The sequence below is a fragment of the Hypomesus nipponensis genome, chromosome 2, assembly GCF_054491055.1.
Source record: "Hypomesus nipponensis isolate SF chromosome 2, ASM5449105v1, whole genome shotgun sequence".
In the NCBI taxonomy this organism is placed as follows: Eukaryota; Metazoa; Chordata; class Actinopteri; order Osmeriformes; family Osmeridae; genus Hypomesus; species Hypomesus nipponensis.
In genome coordinates, this window is record NC_140362.1 from 16,559,881 (window position 1) to 16,581,303 (window position 21,423).

General features: G+C 41.8%; 2 protein-coding genes across 8 annotated transcripts; both read right to left on the reverse strand.

Moving 5' to 3' along the window:
* Nucleotides 1–162: 162 nt before the first annotated feature.
* Nucleotides 163–12,992, reverse strand: mag (myelin associated glycoprotein). Of its 6 annotated transcripts, XM_084708616.1 has the most exons (13): nt 10,616–10,684; nt 10,060–10,194; nt 6,935–7,067; nt 6,561–6,636; nt 5,534–5,902; nt 4,988–5,284; nt 4,606–4,863; nt 4,132–4,392; nt 3,650–3,952; nt 3,312–3,411; nt 2,665–2,767; nt 2,286–2,339; nt 163–1,987 (listed from the first exon to the last, which is right to left on the reverse strand). In XM_084708616.1, the coding sequence occupies exons 4-13, from the start codon at nt 6,604–6,606 to the stop codon at nt 1,829–1,831; spliced, it is 1,950 nt and encodes a 649-aa protein (XP_084564742.1). In that variant the 5' UTR covers nt 6,607–6,636; nt 6,935–7,067; nt 10,060–10,194; nt 10,616–10,684; the 3' UTR covers nt 163–1,828. The 6 variants fall into 6 exon arrangements, with proteins under 6 accessions (XP_084564742.1, XP_084564743.1, XP_084564741.1 ...); XM_084708617.1 differs by lacking the exons at nt 10,060–10,194; nt 10,616–10,684 and adding an exon at nt 12,927–12,992; XM_084708615.1 differs by lacking the exon at nt 10,060–10,194 and having other exon boundaries at nt 10,616–10,753.
* Nucleotides 12,993–13,420: 428 nt separating this feature from the next.
* lsr (lipolysis stimulated lipoprotein receptor) lies at nt 13,421–20,086 on the reverse strand. Of its 2 annotated transcripts, XM_084708622.1 has the most exons (11): nt 19,877–20,086; nt 18,849–19,178; nt 18,565–18,684; nt 18,178–18,234; nt 17,254–17,400; nt 16,513–16,695; nt 15,910–15,969; nt 15,656–15,781; nt 15,226–15,547; nt 14,654–15,101; nt 13,421–14,311 (listed from the first exon to the last, which is right to left on the reverse strand). In XM_084708622.1, the coding sequence occupies exons 1-11, from the start codon at nt 19,914–19,916 to the stop codon at nt 14,276–14,278; spliced, it is 1,869 nt and encodes a 622-aa protein (XP_084564748.1). In that variant the 5' UTR covers nt 19,917–20,086; the 3' UTR covers nt 13,421–14,275. The 2 variants fall into 2 exon arrangements, with proteins under 2 accessions (XP_084564748.1, XP_084564749.1); XM_084708623.1 differs by lacking the exon at nt 18,178–18,234.
* Between the last annotated feature and the right edge of the window lie 1,337 nt (nt 20,087–21,423).

The following is a 21,423-nucleotide window of genomic DNA, read 5'->3' on the forward strand; positions in this document are numbered from 1 at the left end:
TCTTACTTGTAGATATATTGCAGAATTCTCAATCTTAATTATTGCATCAATGAAATAGAAAATCATCACAATAATGATTAAGATCACTTAAAAGGAAAGTGTCCACATTTTCTTTACAACACATTGTGACAAAAGATTAGATGCATCATAAATATTCCTCTCTATTTTCATAACAAGTTTATTAAAACAGCAAAAAAACATGAGCCACTGAAGAGAGTGAACTGGGTTATTGACAGTATGTCTATGCAAGATGTCATTAACAGTCATGATCTCTGACAAGTAACATTTCAATAAACGTCATTTTATCCTGGCAGTGTTGAGATCCTCAGAATGCCCATGTCACCAAAAAATGTAGGCCTATTTGATTTATTTGACAATATGTCTGAACCACTGCCATATTACTTTACTGTTTACTGTAGTGTTGTACAAATGGCTGACAGCATAATAATAACATGCAGGGTATTTACATACAGTATTCATATGGGGTCCCTTTACCCATTGATTTGTAGCTTATAAATATTAACATTAGACAACCATTATCGAGTTAGGCCATTAGTTTCACATCAGATAAGTAAAATCAAATGTCTTTGAATAGCACAACCAAATGTTACTTTTTGTTTTTCTACCTACGATGGCACCCAAAAAGAAAAAACATGAACTTCACAACTCACAACCCTCTTAGAACACTTAGCGAAAAGTGATACTCCCAATGATCAGTTTCTTATGATCTATCAGCACTGTTTAAATACATACAAACATTGTCTCAAAGAGATGCGCTTTGGCCGGTTGAACACTGGAGAAGTTTATTGCAAGAGAATAAAAAACGAAATATAGGCAAAGGTCAACATTAAATCACAACTGCTAATGGCTATTTTCCCCAGAGTAAAACAATGCAGTCAGTGTCTTAATGTAAATGATGGAGAGATTAGCAGGAATATTCAAATTGTGCACAAGTATAACACAGACCACTACTTGACAGTTGCTAAGTAATGCTTGTGCTTCCACCATCCTTTAAACAGTACCAGACATATATTATATGACAATTCCCTTGAATTTCAACAATAAAGTGCTGATTCACAGCACATTATATAATTGAAAACAGATCACAGAGATGAATGCTTCAACTGGATAATGTCATTCTTAAACCAACCTTAATACATACTTATTTTAACATGTCTTCAAATATAAATGTGACAAAATCTTGGTCAGGAGGAGAGAAGGGTCTTCCTCCAACGGAACAAGATTTTCAAAATAAAAATAAGAAAAGACCAAATCCCATTCCCTGACACTTCGACTGGCAGCGGACACAGAAGAGTAGAACTGACACCTGGAAAGGTATGCTATTGTACTACAAGGAGTTTAGTTAAGGTGCAAATCGGACTGAGGGAGATACAGAGGGGAGAATGTTTCTGCTGTATCCAACACTTAATGGCCACATAATTGTGTTGAATGTGAAATGTGCAATAATGTGAAAATGGAGAGAGAAACCTGCAACTGGTAGGGACTTGAGAGGCCATGTGGTGTTACAGCTGGGAGACAGGTACTGTGATATCAAAGAGCTTTTTACATTGTCCACTGGGCTGTGCTCTGGTCCAGCAAGTACCAGCAGATCCAGATAGAGAGGTATAACTGGGGTGGCCCTTGCAGAACTGTGTGGAGCTGAATTTTGGAGGGGGGGGAGGGCGGGGTACAGTAAGATATTAACAATCTTTGAATACAATTGTTATCCAGAGTGGAGGAAGACACAGTTAAGGATGGGGGGAGAAGAAAGGGGCACATGACTGCTACTGTGTCCCATCAAGCCGAGGTATCAGGGAAGGATTGCGATTCATTTGGCCTTAATCTCAGTATAGTCGCTGCCATCATCATCCCTCCCTGACGCCATTTCCCTAGATCGCCCCCCAATAAACTCCAGGGCAGCGTAGTTCAGTTCTGTCCTCTCCAGGTCTGCAAGAGAGCCCACATGTTGATAATCCCCGTCTTCTCCCTGTGGACAGAAAAAAAGAAACAAGATCACCATTTGGGCGTCACCAAACCCACCTCACACACATGAAGGACGACATGATCCACTGTTTAGAGGAGAGTGTTAGTCTTTATTGGTCAGCACAGGCACTGACAAGGACAATGAGGCATTTTAATATTTCAGGTTAGCAAAGATGCAGCCATGCATCAGCAATTTTGGAAATGATGGGGTCATACAGAACAAAGAGGCTGTTGCACGGAAGATGCAAATCTTTTGCTTACATTTTGTGTATTTTTTAAGAAGGGGGGTTTAGGGACCTTACCGTGCTCTCCTCTAGAATGGAGTTAAACTTTGAGCCCAGCAGCTCAGTCTTAAGCTGTGCAAGAGTTAGGGAAGAAAAACAGAGACAGAAAAATGCAGAGAAGCAATGAAAGCAGGAGAAAACAGTGTTTTGTATAGGCATTTGTTGCGGCCAATTGATTGGTAGTAGGAGAGAAAGGCTGTAGGATTACTGAGGGTCTACAATTCCAGAGGTCATGTATCAATTGATGAGCACTTAAAAGCACTTAAAAGCACTTAAAAGGCACAATAGGGAAAATGTGGGAGGCCATGCTATCAGCAGCAGTCTGAAAAGGATCATCCTACCGATTCTTCTCACAGTCATCATCATAACCATCATCATCATCATCAACATGTCTCACCACTTTCTTCCTCAGACTGTGTTTGTCCTTCTTGACTGCGCTGTAGAACAATGCTGGGTTCTCCAGATTAGAGACCAGGTTCTGCCCAGGGTTGCCATTCTCTCTGGGGAACGGAGTCACATAATCAAACTCGACCTCACTACATCTAACGCTAGGCTACACTCCAAGCCTGGGCATCCATTTTGAAACAAGAGCAGTGGATCAAATTGATTAATTTCCAGGCCAGCTGTGGATGTGGTCGACGGACGATTGTGGAATGGGTTTAGTTGCTGCGCTGACACCCATCATCAACATGACTTGCTGTGGACAAGTTGTTTGTGGTTTTGATCCAGAATCTGAAGCCCCTGTAGGCTTCCTGGGTTTAGCATAGCAGGTCAAGGATAAAAGTGCCAAAGCAGTGCCAAAGCAGGGTACTGTGCCTGTTAACCACAGCAATAGTTAGTCCGGCTTGCAAACCCACTCTCCAAGACAGCCAATGCTCAGGAGTATTGACATTTTTGTAATTAATTTTTAGCCAGAATTCATTAATTAATTATGACAGGTTTTTGGAATGGATGGCAAGGCTTTAGAATTTCCATGTCAAGAGGAAAATGACTACTTTTGACTGATGTGGTTGCCTTCTCCCCTAGTTAGTCTGGGATACTCACTTTTTGTTGTTGTGGCCCACGTATCTTACTGCTGCAATGATGAAGGCTATGACTGCCACTCCCCCGATTGTGCCTACTATCACAGCCATCATGTACTTCTCTGGAATGAGACATGAAAAAATTGCTATTAGTTACTGTTACAGTGGCTGCAAATTAACATATATTCTAGTTCTGCCACATTGTAAATTGTATTTGTTGTTTTGGTAGTTCACCATTTATATTCAGTCTGGTAATACTCTCTATTTAATGTTGGATTAGCTCAATCCTGTATTCATACACTTTTATTTGTGTCTTTCAGTTAGGCCCAGCAATGCATCCAAACCGGTGTGATGACTTACTCTCTTGCTGCAGCTCTAGATGAACACTCTCTGTCCCGTACATGTTGGTGATGCTACAATGCACATTGGGACCGCCGTTGCCAGCCCGCTCTCCCTTCTCCCGTAACTTGATCATGCCCGTGGACGTGTGTCCATCCGTGTGCATGTAGTAGTTATAGCGTTTATCTGTCTCATTGATGGTGATGTTGACGTCGGGCAGGTAGAACTCAATAGTCGGTTCAGGATTGCCGGTTGCCATGCAAACACACTGAACACCCTCTCTCACCACAGTGCACTTGGACTCCTCCAGGAGCACAGGGGCGTCTAGAACCAGAGGGTGAGACTGACATGTCTTATCACATAAAAGTGTGTGGCATGGTGATGAATGGTGTCTAGTCTACTGTCTTGTTGTAGATGATACATTTAGGACGTGTCATGGTATAGGTTATCATTCACAGTGACATATTAACATTTGGAATGAAACAGTTAGTGTTTGCACTCACACTCGACAGTTATGTTGAGGGAGCTGCTGGCCCTGCCGTGCTCGTTTTCAGCCAGGCAGCGATACAGTCCGTCCCCCTGGGGGGTGATCTCCAGCAGCTCCAGGACCGACAACTCTTCAGCTGTGATGGTTCCTATCAGCTCCCCATCCTTCAGCCATGTGAGCGTAGGGGCCGGGCTCCCCTGCGTGCTGCAGTGGAGGAACACCGAGGAGCCCTCCTGCACCGTCAGGGAACTGTTCACCAAGGGGTCCCGAGGCGGGTCTTTAAAAGGGAAGGAGAACATGATATATTGGAAAACACAGAGGGGGAAAAGAGAGAGATGGAGACTAAAGAACTGAAACATGGAGGACTATGGAGGAGAATGATGCCGTTGAGCGGAATGAAAAGGACAAGGGCTTTAAGTCCTTACTTTGACAGCATTTCAAAATCGAATGAAAAATCAATGCATGGCCCTCTCTTTTTGCCTGCACTCACACTTAATAGTCAGGTACATTGAGGTGTTCATGGCCCCATAGCCATTGTTGCCCACACAGGTGTAAATGCCCTCCTGAGCAGGGGTCAGGTCGTCGAGGGACAGAGAGACATTGGAGGCTGTGTCCCAAAGCACTTCCTCGGCCCCAAACAGCCAAGAGATTCTAGGAGGAGGATTGCTGTCCACCTCGCAGTGCAGCGTCACCGAACTTCCCTCCATCACCTCCGTGGAAACATTCACCCACACCGACCGAGGAGGGTCTGGGGACGAGGACAGAAAGAGCGGATGGAGGATTTCCATTTGTGAATATAAGAAATCCACATCACTCAGTCACTTATGTCTAGGTACATACAGAATATTCATGAAGTGCTTTAAGTAACTTACACTTGACGTCGAGAGAAATGAGCTTCTCATAGGACAGCGTGGTGTTAGGGTAGTAAACTCTACAGCCCAGCAACTGTCCATTGTGCATGGGCCCGGGGGTGAATGTGAGGGTGTTGGACATCACGGCAGTGTTGCTCTCCTCCAGGTAGTCAGATGTAAACTCTGGGTCAGGCAGATAGTCGGTGTACATCCACTGGATCTCTGGGGTCATTTCTGGACAGTTATCTGGAGCATAGCAGGTGAGCTCCAGGCTCTCATCACTGACAATCTCCTCAGGGACATCAATGGTGGGGTGTTCTGAAGGGGTAGATGGAGGTGATGTGGATTAAAACCAATGTTGAGAAGAATGACTTCTGATATTAAGTAATTTACTGTTTGATTTTAATTTCTATTAAAGGTGTATGTATGTCGATGGAAATGGAAAGAAAGTGTCGGTCTATCTCCAATAAGTAGCTAAATGTATTTTTGACACAGCATGGGCATATAAACAGTGTGTTTTGTAATGTAAAAATCCTGACTTTGTGATGCAGTTATCAGTTGTCTTACCCAGCACCTTGAGCTCAGAGAAGTCTGGGTAGGTGTACATGTTGGCGCCCCCTAGGTCAGCACGAAAGTAGTACCTCCCAGAATGCTCTGTGCCAATATTGCTGATGAGCAGAGTGCAGTTCCTGTGGGAGAGGTCACCCAGAAGCTTGGTCCGTCCCTTATAGCTCTCGTGCACCACATCTGTGCGTGATTTAAACACCACAGGAGGGAAGAGCTGTGGGTAGGGCTGGCCGAAGTACCAGATACCGTGGATACCACGGTACAACCTGATTCCTGGGGGGTACATGAACGTGCACGGGATGACCACACAAGAGTTGGTCATGGCCGAGATGTCTCGAGGTACCCATACATTCCACTGGGAACTGGCGTCTATAATGGAGAGAGAGAAGGACTAAATTTAGTTAGATGCATACTGTTGAAGCATTGAAATAATGGATAGCAAGTAACTTTCCAGTGTCAATTATATCACTCATAGAATAAAAACTATATTCTCAGGTTCATTATCAAAGTAGACCTGTAATGTGCTGTAAAAAAAAACAATGATATGTAATGAGCACGCACTAAAAGAATAAAGAGAACAGTAAAGGCCATCCAATGGGTGAGTACTAAAGAGGAAGATAGTGAGTGGATGAACCCACAGAGGAAGCACATGTTCACCACTGCAGCAGGGGCACTTCTGTCTGAATGAGCGCCACAAGGTTCAGCCAGAATGGAGGATGATTGGCCCTGGCACAACAGTTTAGATGCTGGGCATGAGTGCCCTTTACTATCTTGTGAATCATATCATAATGAAGCTTACATGGCAAACATATTATAGAGTTGGGTAAAAAAAAAAACCCCAAACTAAGATGTATGTCACAAATATTTCCTCTTGCAGTATTTTTTATTGTGCTAGTTAGTTACAAACTCTCCACTCAATATACTTATTTAAGAGATTTTACCAAAAGTAATGTTGGTAATGATTCATTATGATGAGTCAGTGTAATAAAATGTGAATAAAAGGAGAATAAGACTGTGATCATGTTACCTTTGATGACTAGCAACAGTGGCAACAGCAGCTCCAAACACCACATGGTATCTGCTTAATCTTGGACTACAGACCTCTGTATAACAAAATGGACCAGGAGTTACATTTTCAGACTTCACAAATGAAATTTAGCTTCTACATTTCTACATAAAACTCTGAAGCCCTAAAGGGGAGATGAGAGATAAACAAATCTGCATATTCGTCTGCATTTTTTTTTTGCAAATGTTCTGTATTCTTTGGCAACAACTTTGTTTTGTATAATTTCACAATAACTGTTTTCATAGACCTTTTAGGGTTTCTTTATCATCCCAGGAAAACAGACAAAGATACAAATGTTTGTGTGGAAAAGCGTTGGGGACTTGATTAAGGATTACCTTGAAGCACTGATAGCAGGAAGAAGTTTCCTCTGCAAGACTCCACAGCTTAGCAGCACAAGAAGGAGAGTAAACCCACCAGAGGGTGACCACTCAGACTCAAACAGATTGACAACCTTTTCTCTCAACTTCTCTGGAGAAAAAAACAAGAGACGTCAGCATCTGGTGATGACATCACCCCTTAGAGTGACACACAAGCTCCTAACTAACACAAAGGTGACACACACCCACACACACAGACACACAGACGTACAAACTCAGACAGCACCTTCTCACGTCTCCTTACAGGGCTCGTAGTGTGAGTATCACTTTTCATGAGTCATACGGAGTGCCTTGAAATGACAGAGAGTGACTGTTGGCCCTGTCCAACACCATGACAGATGGGCTCAGATCCCTCTCCTCCACATAGTTGCGTCACCCCACTGGTTTAGTCAACAAAGTGTTTGGATGGTATCAACCAGTCTGTGTCTCCCTTTTCTACATCATGCTAGTATGGCTGCAGAGACAATAGTTAGGCCCCGTATATGAGCAGTCAGTTGCTGGTGCAGCCAAGAATGGATGGTGAGAGCTTATTAGTTAACACATCATGTCCCCAGACAAAAAGTTCTGAGAAACTAAATTGATATGGACAATACAACGACAAATTCTGTTTGTTTGTCATCATTTTGTCGATCATTTTGACAGAGTAGACAGTAGTGTTTCTCTTGGCAACTGCAAATCAAATTCCCATCCCAAACAATCCTGCTTGATTTGCACACTTCCACACACAAAAGGCGTTATGTAGCTCTGTTACATTATCTAGCTCTTAAATTCTGCACTTCGACACCGAACCATCATTAACCCTTGCCAGAACAATATATACATTTTACGAAACATTGCGTCAAGCTTCTCCATCTGCAAAACACAAAAGCATAGAGAGGGGCAATGTTCAAGTTGAGAGGCCATGCATCAGCAATGGCTGAAGGAACAGAGAAGAACAAGCAGGGCAACAGAGGCACTGACACCATCACCACTAACAATAAGGACAACAAGAGCCCCATTGATTGTTATACAAATGGCAGGCAGAGCGAGCAAGTGCCACAGGCCACTTGCCTCATACCAGCTCCAACACCAGGCTCCCTCTCAGCTGTCCTCTCTGTTGGATGGTTCTACTCTTCTTCTTCCTTTAGCTAATTCTCTTTCGGCTCAGGGACAGAGATCTTGATGGTTGGTTCTGTGCAAAGGGATAGGAGGAAGGCCAGATTGTGTGAGCCCTGGTCTATGTTGAATGTGTGCAGTGGGTAGTTTTTAATATGCATTCTCATCATGCTCCTAGACCCACTCCATACATTCCTTTAGTCTGTCCCCCTTTGCTCCCTCCTTGTGTTTCTATCAGACCCCAGGATTCACCCTGAAACCCTGCTCTTAGCAAAGCTGGCCCGCCTAACGCTTGGTAACTTTCCAACTTAAAGCCATGTTCTTAGGCCAAGATAACTGCTGAAGTACATTACTGTAGACTGTGCATCCATAATGGTTGAAAGAGAAGCATACTAGCTGCTTACTGTTTCTGAAATCTCTCCTAGGGCAAAGAAACTCATCCTCAAAACGATTTATTATTGACTACATATAACTTTCATGTGTTTCTGATTGATGATGCAGTAGTCAACACTGTTTTGGTCATTCTATTGGACCAGTATGTCAACAAGTACACACCAACATATATAAGATATTTTCCTGATAAAGGTGGGCTTGTGGATGAATTGTGTTATTGTGTTGGGTCTGAAATCCAGTTAAAGGTAAAAAACGTTATTTTCATTTAAAAAAAACAATGAGTCCAATTTAAGTGGACTGTTACAGCCACTCATCTGCAAACCCCTTTGTAATGGCAGTAATGGCATTCACCAAGTACTAGATTTCTCATAGGGAATCCCTACACAAGCATGTGTAGCTAACTTTTGAGGGTGGGCATAGGAGGTAGGATGGAAGGAGACAGAGTGAATACAGTATTCACATTCTGAAGCAGAGTATAAATGAATACTCAGCATGCCACAACCTCCCACACACACGCACGGAACACATGGCTAATCAATGAACACACTCCACACTGTTCCTTAAAAGCAGTACGTTAGTTATGTGACCTTCCTCTACGCCCCCTCCACTTCATTCCATGGGGACAAAGCAGAGTTTCCTTGTGCTGTATGGTCCTTGTTTTTTTTTTGTGTGTGTGTGTGTGCAAACACACATGCTGTAGGGATAAGAGTTAACTGACTTCAAACGACCCTGGTTACAACACAATAGGTTATCAAGTGATAATGTTTACCTTTGTAAAATGAGTCATGCATTTCAGAAACAAAAAATATTTATGTACTGACACAACAGACATTGACAATAAAGACTTTTGTGACCCACCACAATTATTCCTATCAATGGAGCAGAAGTGTCATACAATGTGACACATTTTCCATTACCCATCAAGTCGAAATATGATAACAAGTTACCATACCACCCACCAACTGTGCTGAGTGGACAGGGCCAAGATCACTTGTATTGTTAATATAATATTCTGTATGTGTGTCTGAGTGCTGGGCAGTCTGAGCAATAAAGGATACTTTGTCCATAAAACACTGCCCATTGTGTGCTGGATAAACTGGAGAAATTCTCCAGAGAGGCCGGCTCACAGCTAACGCTTGCTGTTTGCTTCTGACGTGTGCTGGTGTATAAGCTCGGTCCCCACTAAAATCCTTTGAGCAGATGGCCTCAGACACACCAGCTTCCCCTCCTACACTACACATGCTAAACACCCCCTACAACTACATACACAACACATGCACAAACAAGCCACAATCTAAGGTTCTGCTGAGGCAGCGTTTCATGACATCACTTTCGGTCACAAAATAATGTCACGACGTCTCTCACTTGATTCAGTAGGACAGTTTCACAAAAATTTGCGGAAATACCGATCGTTCGTCTTATGGCACCTAGTTATATTTACAGCGAAAAGACATATCATGCTGCGTGTTCTTATGCGTCTTGTAAGAAAATGGGTGATTGTTAATGTGTGCATGTTTGCCTACAAGCCTTGCGTGTTTGTATCTGTGTGTGGATGTATTTCTGGGAGGGTTTTCACACCCGTATCTATCTGCTACCTGGCAGTCCTGTGTCTTTGGACCAGTTTAGTGGTCCCAAGCACAGTAGGCAGATGGCGCACCACAGGGCCCTTTCTCATTTGAGTACTTTCTCTTCCGTTCAGCTTAGTAGGGGGCGACAAACAGAGCAGTCACCTGCAACCCCACAGATAGGAGACCAACATTTTTACCAAATCAAAACATGCAAAGCTCTATTCCTATCCTTTAAAAAGGATTTCTAGATGCCTATACTAGTCTCGTTTTTTATTTCGGGTTAAAATACTGTATATTGGAGAGTGATTGTTACGAACAAATCAAGTAAATCAGATACAAATGGAAGATGACCATAGAGGGACTCTATACTACCAGTAGTAATACAATATTTTCAATATAGACCACTTTTTAAAAAGTTAAATCCAAACACATCCTTCACTTAAAATCTCGAAATATGGGAATTATCACACAAAAACACATGAAATCACTTGCTGAACCCATATACGCGCACCTAAAGACATTTGAATGCTTGCACAAAGATATGCCATAATCCAAACACACGCAAACAATAGATGCTACTCACCTGTGTACGTGAGTGTTGACAAACTTCTTCTCCGATGCAAGAGTTCCCACTTTATCAGTCAGCAGTCAACAGACAAATAGACATGCACAACACACTGAGCGTCACGCCACTCAGCTACCATGAAGACCTCTCGCCACTCTCTGTACCAAGCCCCAACAGTGGACCACCCCCCCCCCACCCTTCCACCCCCCACATATGGAAATCTGCCCTTTAGTGTAACAGCATTGTTCAGAGCCTGCGCCCCAAGACCGAGCCATTCATAAATTCACACCCCACACTGAGGCCAGCCACAATGGCCAGTTGTGTTTCGACTCGCCTCAACAAATATGGTTAAGGCTTTGAACCCTGAGGCCTGTCCATTTAAGCACACAGACATTTGCTTTTTACTTGATGGATCTGAGTGTATTAATTTGACTTTGAGTTTGTGGAGTCACTGCACCAAAGAGCACAGGACAGAGATGGTGGGAGAGTTGTGCAGGAGGTGTGGACAACAGAGAGTTGTAATGTCACTGGCATTGGCAAAAACATTATTGGTACATAGGAATTGCTATGTAAGGCCCAGTTGAAGGTTGTATCCAAAACTAGAATAATGTCCCACCACAACCATATGGTCCACAAACCAAAAACTGTGTCTTCTTTTGCAAATGAGGTATAGCTGAATTATTTGGAACTATCAATACTGTTTTACACAATTAACCCCTTATGAGAAAGCCAGAAAACTATTGTACAATCCTCCTCCAAATGCTTGACACAATTCAAGTGCTTAAAACTCTCAGGTACAACAGGGGCAAAAGTCTGCACAGGTTAGAATAGTGATCTTTCAACAAGAAGAAAGGAAAGGTGACATTGGACAGACCTAAATCATGAGCATTTGTCAGACTGCAATTTTTTTTGCTAACAATTAGTACATAACAGATCTCTAAAACATTACTCGGTAATATATATATTGAGAACACAATGGGGGTAGGGAACTAGTTCTCCCTGAGCCCCGAACAGAGCATCCACAACCCTCCTGACATTGGCCATTGTCTGCCAAGGCCTGCTGGGACAACGGAACAGTACAGTCCGAGCCTGACACCGGGCTACACTGGGAAGTCGATGGCCACAGATAATTGTCATGTTAAACACAACAATCTCCTTTTCTCTTTGCCTACGCTCATTCCTCTATCCCTCCCCCTTTTTCTTACCCTCTCTCTGTCCCTTATTGGATCTCTCACCATTAGCTATATTAGCTAATGGGACATATAGTCTTGGTTCTTCTTTCAGACATTTATCCGGTATGATTTGGCACATAGCTGTACAGTACATTGATGTGGTTTCTTTTACAGGTGTATGATGTAGGCGTGTATTGGCCCAGAGTCCTGAATACAAAGATTACCAGAGCTATTATAAGAGTGAGACAACAATAAAAGAGGAAAAATCACATTGTTTAGAAATCTCAACTGGATTGACGGCTCTTAATTGTTGCAACATAAACAATGATTTGAAAACAGAGGCAGTGCACCAGAAGTACTTTCCCAACAGGTGTTCTGAAATTGATTACTTCTATCTTTAAAGTCATGCATGGTTTGTGAGTCTGACAACTAATGAAAGAAATACAATAGATAAGTACCCCACCCTTTCAATTCACAATGGTCATCCAACTGTCAGACATTAGACAGTTAGTCTCAAGTCTTGAAAATACGTATTTATTATTATTGCCTTCTTATCCACTCTAAGATCAAACACAATTGTGTATCTAGAATTTTTGTCTGGTTGCCCCAACAGTAAACATATCATCTATAGAATCTTGTGTAACATGGATTGTGTTCCCAACGGAATCATCATAATCTACGGTCCACTTGGCTCTCAAATCAATTGATATTTGATGCAATCATAATCCAAATTAGGCATTCATCCTATGGGTAATTTTTTTTTTTTTTTTAAGTGTTTCCACTGATGGAATAATATTATTCATAAAGTCCTAATACTGTACAACAATATGTTACACATGAATCTGAAGATACTTCAGTTGTGAATTCTGTTGTTCATTAAATACAAATCAGACAGACGATTCTTGTTTTCACTATGGCATTGTTTCAAGCATTCTACTAAAGGCTACACTTCTAAAAGTCTTGTTAGGCACACTACCAAAGCAAAGCCACAACACTAAGCAATATCCACAATATTCTCCTTTCTGGAACTGACAAATATCCTCCCAGTTAACAAGCAAACACACAAGTAACTGGAACTGTGTCTGTAAACCAAAAATGTATGAAACTCTATTAACATATTACCCAGCATCATCAGGATAATCTCGTGTGGTCCTTACCTTGTCGTCTGATCTGCTTCACTGAGTGAAGTGCTTGGCTGCAATGCCCACTAAAGAGTCAGCCCGTCTTCCACGGCATCTGCCTTGTCCCTTGCTCCTACTCAAAAGATAAGAAAATACTGTATGTTGCAGTTTCAATCTTGCAACAAAATGTTAAACTGTTTACTGTACATACATAATTTCCTGCTTTTGCAATTTATTTTTATATTAGAGAAAACATCAGTTCAAAACCAACAGCTAATCATGAAATCATTATGAAAGTTTGTCAGAAGATTTATAGAATAATCTTTAGTGAGGGATGTATAAAAAAAGCATGATAAGAACACATGGTTGATGAGATGGCTTGATTATTATAAGTAGTGAAAAGCATTTGTCATACAGATTCCCACAGGGTGAATGTAGTAGTCTCAACAGTGTAATTAGCTGACAAAGTTTCCACACAGAAACAAGAGGGACATCTGGTGGTGTAAACCAAGACAAAAAGAAGATTAAAATATTTAAAAAGCTTTTATTGTCAAATACCTGGACAAGTACATGTGCACTGTAGAATAATGCAGAGTGTTTGAAAAAAGTAATGTAAAAAATAAGACATCCAATCTAATCCCACATAACATCAGCAAATAAAAGCTGGAACCAAGCTGTAGCTACACTATGCTGAAATCTCTAAAATACTAAAACAAAAACTAATTAAAGTCTTTGGGGAGGGGGGGGAAGCATTTCTAATGTACAGAGTTTAAGCAAGTACAGAAAGTTAAACAATTTATTAGTCTTTTCATTAGTCCTGGACTAACTAGCCTGATTTCAATATGTTTATATTCAATATCAAAAATGCCTGCAAATTACATGATAGTCATCAAATATTTATTCAAAAAGTCAAAATGACTTTAAACTGAATTTAATAATATTGACTTAATTTTACAGCAGACTGTACCTCAATTACAAGAAGTCTCAGTTCCTTAAAGCCACGTTTAGAAAATTATATTATTTGCATGCTTGTTCATTACCATCCAGGGTTAAACTAACAATTCAATCTAAAATTATATTGTACATAAAATTTTGTTTATTTACACAGTCCACAGTATAAAAATAACAGCCCTTAATAGAACCATTTATTACCCTAAAAAAGCTCCCAAAATAGGTTCCATTTAGAATTTCAGGTCAGTAAGGCACCACAAAACAATATTTATAAGAACAATTGTTATAAAGATTTGGGTTCTTAGGCTGAAAAAGGTTACATCTGGAACATTTTGAGGTTATTTTGTGCATCTAATGATTCCATGAAATAATTATTGATTGCATTTGGTTGACACATTAATGGATATCCTTATATCAGGTGTTGTGTTGAAGTCTCACACAACAAGACTCTCACGGCTCACGGCTCCATTCTGTGGAGAAAAAAGAATATTGTTGGTCGAACATTTCAGTGGGGTGTGTGGTACCAGGCAATAAAACATATTCAATACATCGACATCTATTATAACACGTCGTTATATTTGGAAATAAATATTTTTCCGTACAACCAATGTAAAGTCAAAAAAAGAAAAAGGTTGCAATCCTCTAAAACTTTCTTATGGACTTTATTGCTATACTATATTTATCACAAACAATGCAATATATACAAATGCTTTCCATATAATATACATGTTTATGCAATCTTACAGACTGTAGTTCGTAGGTAGTTATTGGATACAACACTGTTAGTCTCATTCACTCCTCTTTTTACATACCTTGCGCAGGTTGCTTTTCTTTGAGGATGGAATGCTCTCGCTGTCACTGTAATGTGGTGGTGGAGGACGCGGGTAGTCATCTCGAGCACCAGTGTCTGGGTAGGCAGAAGGCGCCACCAGAGGAAGGGGGGGAGGCCCGCGCGTGTCCCGTCCTCGGTTCGAACGGTCACTCTCGTAGTCCAGGTACTCTCGGCTCCGTGTTCTCTGCTGCTCTCCCAGCTTCTTCTTCTCCATAGCTTCCCGCAGGAAGCTGTCATCGTAGGCATCCGCCCCGCCTCTGCCACGCTCGCGGTCCATCAGGTCGTCACGACTACGCGTGCGTCTGCCTTGAAGACCACTGGCTGGACTGCCACCGCGTCGGGGCTCAGGTGAGTAGTCACGTCGGTGACGGTCGTCAAAGTCGCGACCGTAGCCACCGCGGCTGCTGCTGCTCCACTCCTCATCAGATCTAAAGACGGACACACAAACAGATTTTTAAACGACACCAACCCTAACCCGCATATTGAGAAAATGTAGAACTAATAAGTGTCAAATCAGGTAGGGGTGGAAGTAAAGGAAGAACAGTGACTGACCCTCTCCGGCCTCTGGCCCCTTCATCACGGCGGTATCCACGAGCGTCTTCACGAGTGTCTTGTGGGTATCGGCGGGTAATGTCATCCAGGTTTTCCATTGATCGGGCACGCCCACGGCCACCCATGTGGTCTGCAGAGGTCCTCCCCCCACGCTGGGGGTAATCATCCCGACGCTGGACATGCTGGGACACACTGCTGATGGTGCTCATTGCCTCGTCCTGGTCGTAGACTGTGGCGAGAGGAGGGGGCTGGGAGCGCCCACCTCCACGACGAGGATCCAAGCCGTCGTGCAGGGAGCTAACCTCACTCATTCCCCCGTCCACTGTGTGTGTGTGTGTGTAAGAGAGAGAGAGAAAGGGAGGGAAATCAACAAAAATGTTTTGGTCTAGATGAGTTATGTTGGGAAGATAGCTAGGAAAAGTTTGCTTACAGTGGTACTTTCCAGGTTTGTCTCCAGGCCGTGTGGGGTCCATGTTGGCCAGCTCTTTCTCCATGTAGTAGATGGCCCGAGTCGCATTTCCATCAGGGTCCACCTGGATACGATAGCCACTCCGGGCTGAGGGCAGAATAAGGGATCAGTAAATAACGAACTGACCATTAAACAACAGCTAGTTATTTGAGTTCTTAATCTAATTCCTAAACTGACTGAAGATCAATCCTGTATTCATCACGTCCACCACTTACTATGATCTACTCCTCCACTGTCCTGGTCATGGAGCAGAGGCACTTGGGAGCCATGCCCAACTGCAGAAATGAAGGACACCAACAGAGATTAGGAAACAATCACAATGCATAACAACAGCGGTGCATAACAACACTTGAAATTGAGATGAAAATTGGGATTGGGGGAGGAACCAAGGGGTGGTGAGGACTTGGATTTGGGATTTTAAAAATTTGAGACTTTTAAGTGGCGTTGGGGCACATCTACTAACCCCATATAGAAACATATGAGGTCTATATTCTTGCAGTCTGTAATTGTTTGAGGGCTACATAATATATTTTTGTATGATTAACGAGATTTAAACAAAAACAACAGCTGTCTACTATCGTCCTCGTCATCACCACACTTATGTCCGATTTTTGCAATAGACAGACAATGCACACAAGGACACTTCGATTTAGTCTCTAATGACTCCCTATGAGTGCTACTCTGACTGATCATTATGTGATAGGCCTTTAAGCAATCCAAAGTCACAAAATGTCTAGTATATGCATAAGGTCTACTGACAACTAGATGTTGATTCTTAATTTAATAAAAATAATGTTTTTCCTGAAGACATTTCTTACCTGAACTGGTGGCATCATAGTCACGTCCATAACCATTGGGATGGGAAGGCATAGGCAGGAGTGGCATGCCGGGCTGGTTCATACCCCCTACATATGGGGGCTGGGCATACATGCTGGGGGCATAGAGTGTTGGGGCATACTGACTGGGCACACCCGACTTCACTGCTTTTCCAGCCTCATACACTGTGAAAAGCAATAAGATAGCCAATTGGACAAGTTTAATGTTTGCATGATTGATTGTTGTCAACACCACCTCAGAACGTGGAAGCAACTAAACAGCTGATTCTCTCTACTTCCTCTCCGGTGATGGTGATGGGGGAGTGGCTCTTCTTGTTTGGCTTGAAATCAACAATCAGTTCATTGTCTCTCTGATGGGTCAGGTTGTTGTCATGACACAACGTTGCTAAGTCTGACACCTTCTGCATCTATGCTGATTTGGTGGAATCCCAATAATAATTTCATAAAAAGGAAATCAGACCAGTTATGGTGGTTTCTTAGCAAACTTGATTGGCGGACTGTTTGGAGACTGGTGTGGGTCAGGTGACTTTGGTACAGTATGATGGTGTTGATTTGAGTGTCATCACTAGCTTTTCCAGGCATTTTTCCCTGCAGCACACCGTGTCTTGTTTTAAGACATACTTTACCAACTGGGAATTCTGTATCAAAACACACTTTGTTGTTATGATGTCACTCAGACACAGATTGTGGGCTTCATCCTATGGGGGGGGGGGGGGTACTTACGTGCCCGGGGGCAGCAGCAGCGCTCAGGGCAGCAAGGGCAGCTGATGTAACAGCAGCAGGTGTGTGGGCAGCACTGGCACCAGCAGATCCCTATGAAAAGTAACAGCAGCAGGAAGCCAAATACCACCAGCACGACCAGCAGCCAGTCTAAGGGGCAGAGGATGAAATGGGAGACAGAGAGAAATCATTGTTACTAACCCAGCTGCTTTTACCTTTTCCAACTAAAAGCATACTTGGCTTTCAAGACCCTATCTATGCTAAGACTCCCTATTTTTAAACATTGCATTTTGTGTGTGTATATGGAAAGTACCTCAAACTGTTAGTTACTAGTTGTGGCTTCAGGGGAAGCTTTGTACTGTTCTGTATAAACACTACAAATGCAGTGATATGTACTGAATTTTCCCAAATGTTACATCAATTGACTAATTCATAATAGAAATAATACATTTAAGATGACTGGTTAGTCAGAGTTTAGAGAAACCTGACAGTTTTTTTCCTTTTATTCTTCAAACAATGACATCAGCCATGAAAAGTTTTTTGAGTCAGTGTAGTAGACCTTTTCATTTTGTGACATTTTTGTTCACTTGATGCAGCAGAAAATATACAATTATAATAAACTGATTGGCCAGTGTAGCTACAGAGCCCAAGGCTGGTACATTATCTGCTGAGAGTTAAGCAGTAGCAAACAGAAAAAGTTGAAGGAGTGGAAAGAGAAAAAGGCCCTTTTCCATTTGTGAGAAGCCCATGGTTGATTGTAATTTGTCAGGACAAGTCTAAAAAGATGAGAAAGGAAGAGAAGCGACTTTTGACCAGATATTTGTATAAATATTCAAGACTTTCTGAGCAACTTTCTATTTTCTTCGAATTTTGAGTTATGGGGACTTTTTATGGGGACTCATTCTAACTCTCGATTGGCTTCTGTACCTTCCATAACCAGTAAGTCAATCTCAGGCAGAAGGTCAGTTGTATTTGACTTTCTCTCTGTGAAAGAAAGATAAATCCACAATTACTTACAATTAACTCCTCACGTAGTATACGACTAACTAGTAACTACCTGTAATATTGTGGTTTCTCCAAAGAACTATTTGCTACAGGATTTCGCACACAGGTAGCAATTTCAGTTTCAGAATTATACACAGGAAACTGTGTTTCAGTGACATAGTTGGTCAATATTCATACTTATCGCAAAGGACGGACGAGATGTGAGAAGAAATAGAAAAGCAGAGAAGCAGTTGTCTTGAAGGTAGACAGATGGATGATAGAGGAGTGGGGGAGTTCTGCAGATGATCCAGCCTGTAAGGAGACACTCACCCAACACTATGAGCTCAGTGTAGTCCTCACTGTTCCCAGTCAGGTCCTGAGCCGAAATCACAGAGCAGACATACACACCACTGTCTCCCCATGCCGTCTGGGCGATGCTTAGGTCAGCATCTACAAAGACAACATGGATCTAATATGAGCAGACTAAAAGGTAGACCCCTTATGTAACGGGCTACTGCAAATGCCATTATACAACTAGCACACTCAGATCAAATACAAAGAGTCAAATACAGATACACAGAAACCAAGATAAAGGCATTCACACACAAACTCACTGTTTATGATGGTGACTTTGCGTCCCTGATATTCCTGGCCCAAGGTGACAGAGCTTCCTTGTTTGGAAGCCACATTGCGCACCGTTCGTAAACTGTCTGAGCACTCAATGTTAGGATTGTAATTGGGGTTGTTCTGTGACAACATATTGTCTGCACTGCTGGGGTTGAGTGCAGCCTGGATTGGGTCTCTACAGTAGGACTTGTACCTCCAGGTAACCACAGGTGGCTGGGTGGAGGATGTCTGGAAGTTGCAGGTGAGGGTGACCGGCTGAAACAATATGACTATGTACCTCTTCTGAGGGCACTGGACCGAGATGGCCATAGTGGAGCCTAAAAGATGATGGGGCATATTTAGGCAAAATACTACAAGTAGCGCAGCCAAATATTGACATCCTTTACAATCCAAGATAAATTCATACATTTTAAGTAAGTAGGTAAACAATTACAAATCAGATCAGGCCCCTCTGCTTTTAAGGTGTGGCTGCAATTACAGACACCAGTAAACTATTTCGCAACTGCAATGAGACCGAGATCTCTACTGGATTATTTTCGAAGTATTACAGTACACTGTTAACGGGTTAATATTCAAATATTCATATTGCACATTAATTGTAACTTCTATTCATGTCTTCCAACAAATTAGTAGGGTACTAAATTAGATCTTAATTGTGATCAAAACACCCCACTCAGCTCTGTGTGATGTGAAATATAAAGAACTAATAGGCCTACACCTGGTATGGAAGGTTGTATCTTATTTATCGGTTAGAGGACAACTACATTTTAAATTAAATAAATAAATAAACCTGCTCAGGACATGAGGTAGGTTACAGGTAAACAGAACTGTGCACAACCACAAAAAAAGTTTACTAGGCCAATCCCTATGAGCAGCTAAACTTAATCTATTAAGATCACGAATATCTACTACAACATATTTTAGTCAAAATATGTTCCTAACAAAGTTCCTTACAGCGTTTCAAAATCAAATATTGCAGAACGGTAATTTCATTTTTACATTTCTGTCGGCCTACCTGTTGCAATTAAAACGATCACGACGTGGATCAAGAACATGTTTATATCCTTTCTGGATAAAAAAGAAATCTTCGAATGATCTGCATATACACAACACAATTCTGATTATGTGACAACTATTAAACTGTAAATGAATTAGAGCCCTGAACAAACAGAAACCAATTCTTATTTTCCTCAACCAACAAAATCCCCCATTTTGTATCACAATGTAAATTTGGGTGCGCCAGTTGGCTACGTCAGGAGTCTACGACAGACAGGTGAGCGCGCAAAAATATTGTAACCCAGGGGTGGCTTTTACACGTAACAAATAGTAAACTACTTAGATGCTGAAGTATATACAGTTGTTTACTATTAATACATGTACACATATTATTTATGTGTTGTTTTTTTATTTGTTCTGCAATTTCCATAAGCATAGTTTCGAAATGAGTGGGACACACCAAATCAGTTGGTATGGCCCAGTTTCATACCAAAGTTAATTTTCAACCAGTCAACCCCGGGCCTGTTCCATAAAGTAGGGGTGTGCGATACTGCAACATTTGGTATCGATGCGATACCAGGTAAGTACAGGGCCAGTATTGCCGAGTGACTCTTATTGAAAGACTTGTTGCTCTTGTTGGTTAGTTATAAATGACTTAAAACTGTTGTACTTGCTGTGTAATATAATTGTGTTGGTTGTTTTTTTTTCACAGGTACACCCTTGCACTTTCCAAGGTTCACGTTGTTTAATTGTATCTTGTTTAACTACATGCTCTTATGGTTCTTCCCTTTTGGACTTACTTTTCACAATGTATGCTTCATGTTTTGGTTACCCGCAATGTTTGGGACTATCTCGTTGTTATGATCAGTGACCTGTGCACTTTTGTGAAGTTCTCTTTTGGAAGTCGCTTTGGATAAAAGCGTCGGCTAAATGCATAAATGTAAACGTAAATGAACAACCTGTGATGATATGAAGATGTCTGCTATTTTCTAGCAAAAGTTACAGAGGGGATACATATTATATCAGGCCGTTTTTCTACCGTTGTTACCCCCTTCCCTAACATGTAAAGGGTCTGTGAATTAACACAGAAGTTACAGAGGGGATAAACAAATCAGGCCGTTTTTTCACCTGATAAAATGTGTACCCCCTCCCCTAACATGCATCTGTCCTGCCATCATGTGTGTTATTTTCTGTGTTCTTTTGGTCACAATGAACAGCCTGAGATAATATGGAGATGTCTGCTCTTTTATAGAAAAGTTACAGAGGGGATACACATTATATCAGGCCGTTTTTCACCTGATATAATGTGTATCACCTCTGTAACTTCTGTGTTCATTGACAGACTCTTTGCATGTTAGGGGAGGGGCTACACATTGTATAAGGTGAACACATTTCCATATTATCTCAGGTTGTTCATTGTGACCAAATAAACGTATTTATGTAGAGACGGGGGTCAGATGGCTGAGCAGCTAGGGAATTGGATAATTAAGTTTGCCGGTCCGATTTCCAAACGTGTCAAATGACATTGTGTCCTTGAGAAAGGCACTTCACCCTACTTGCCCCGAG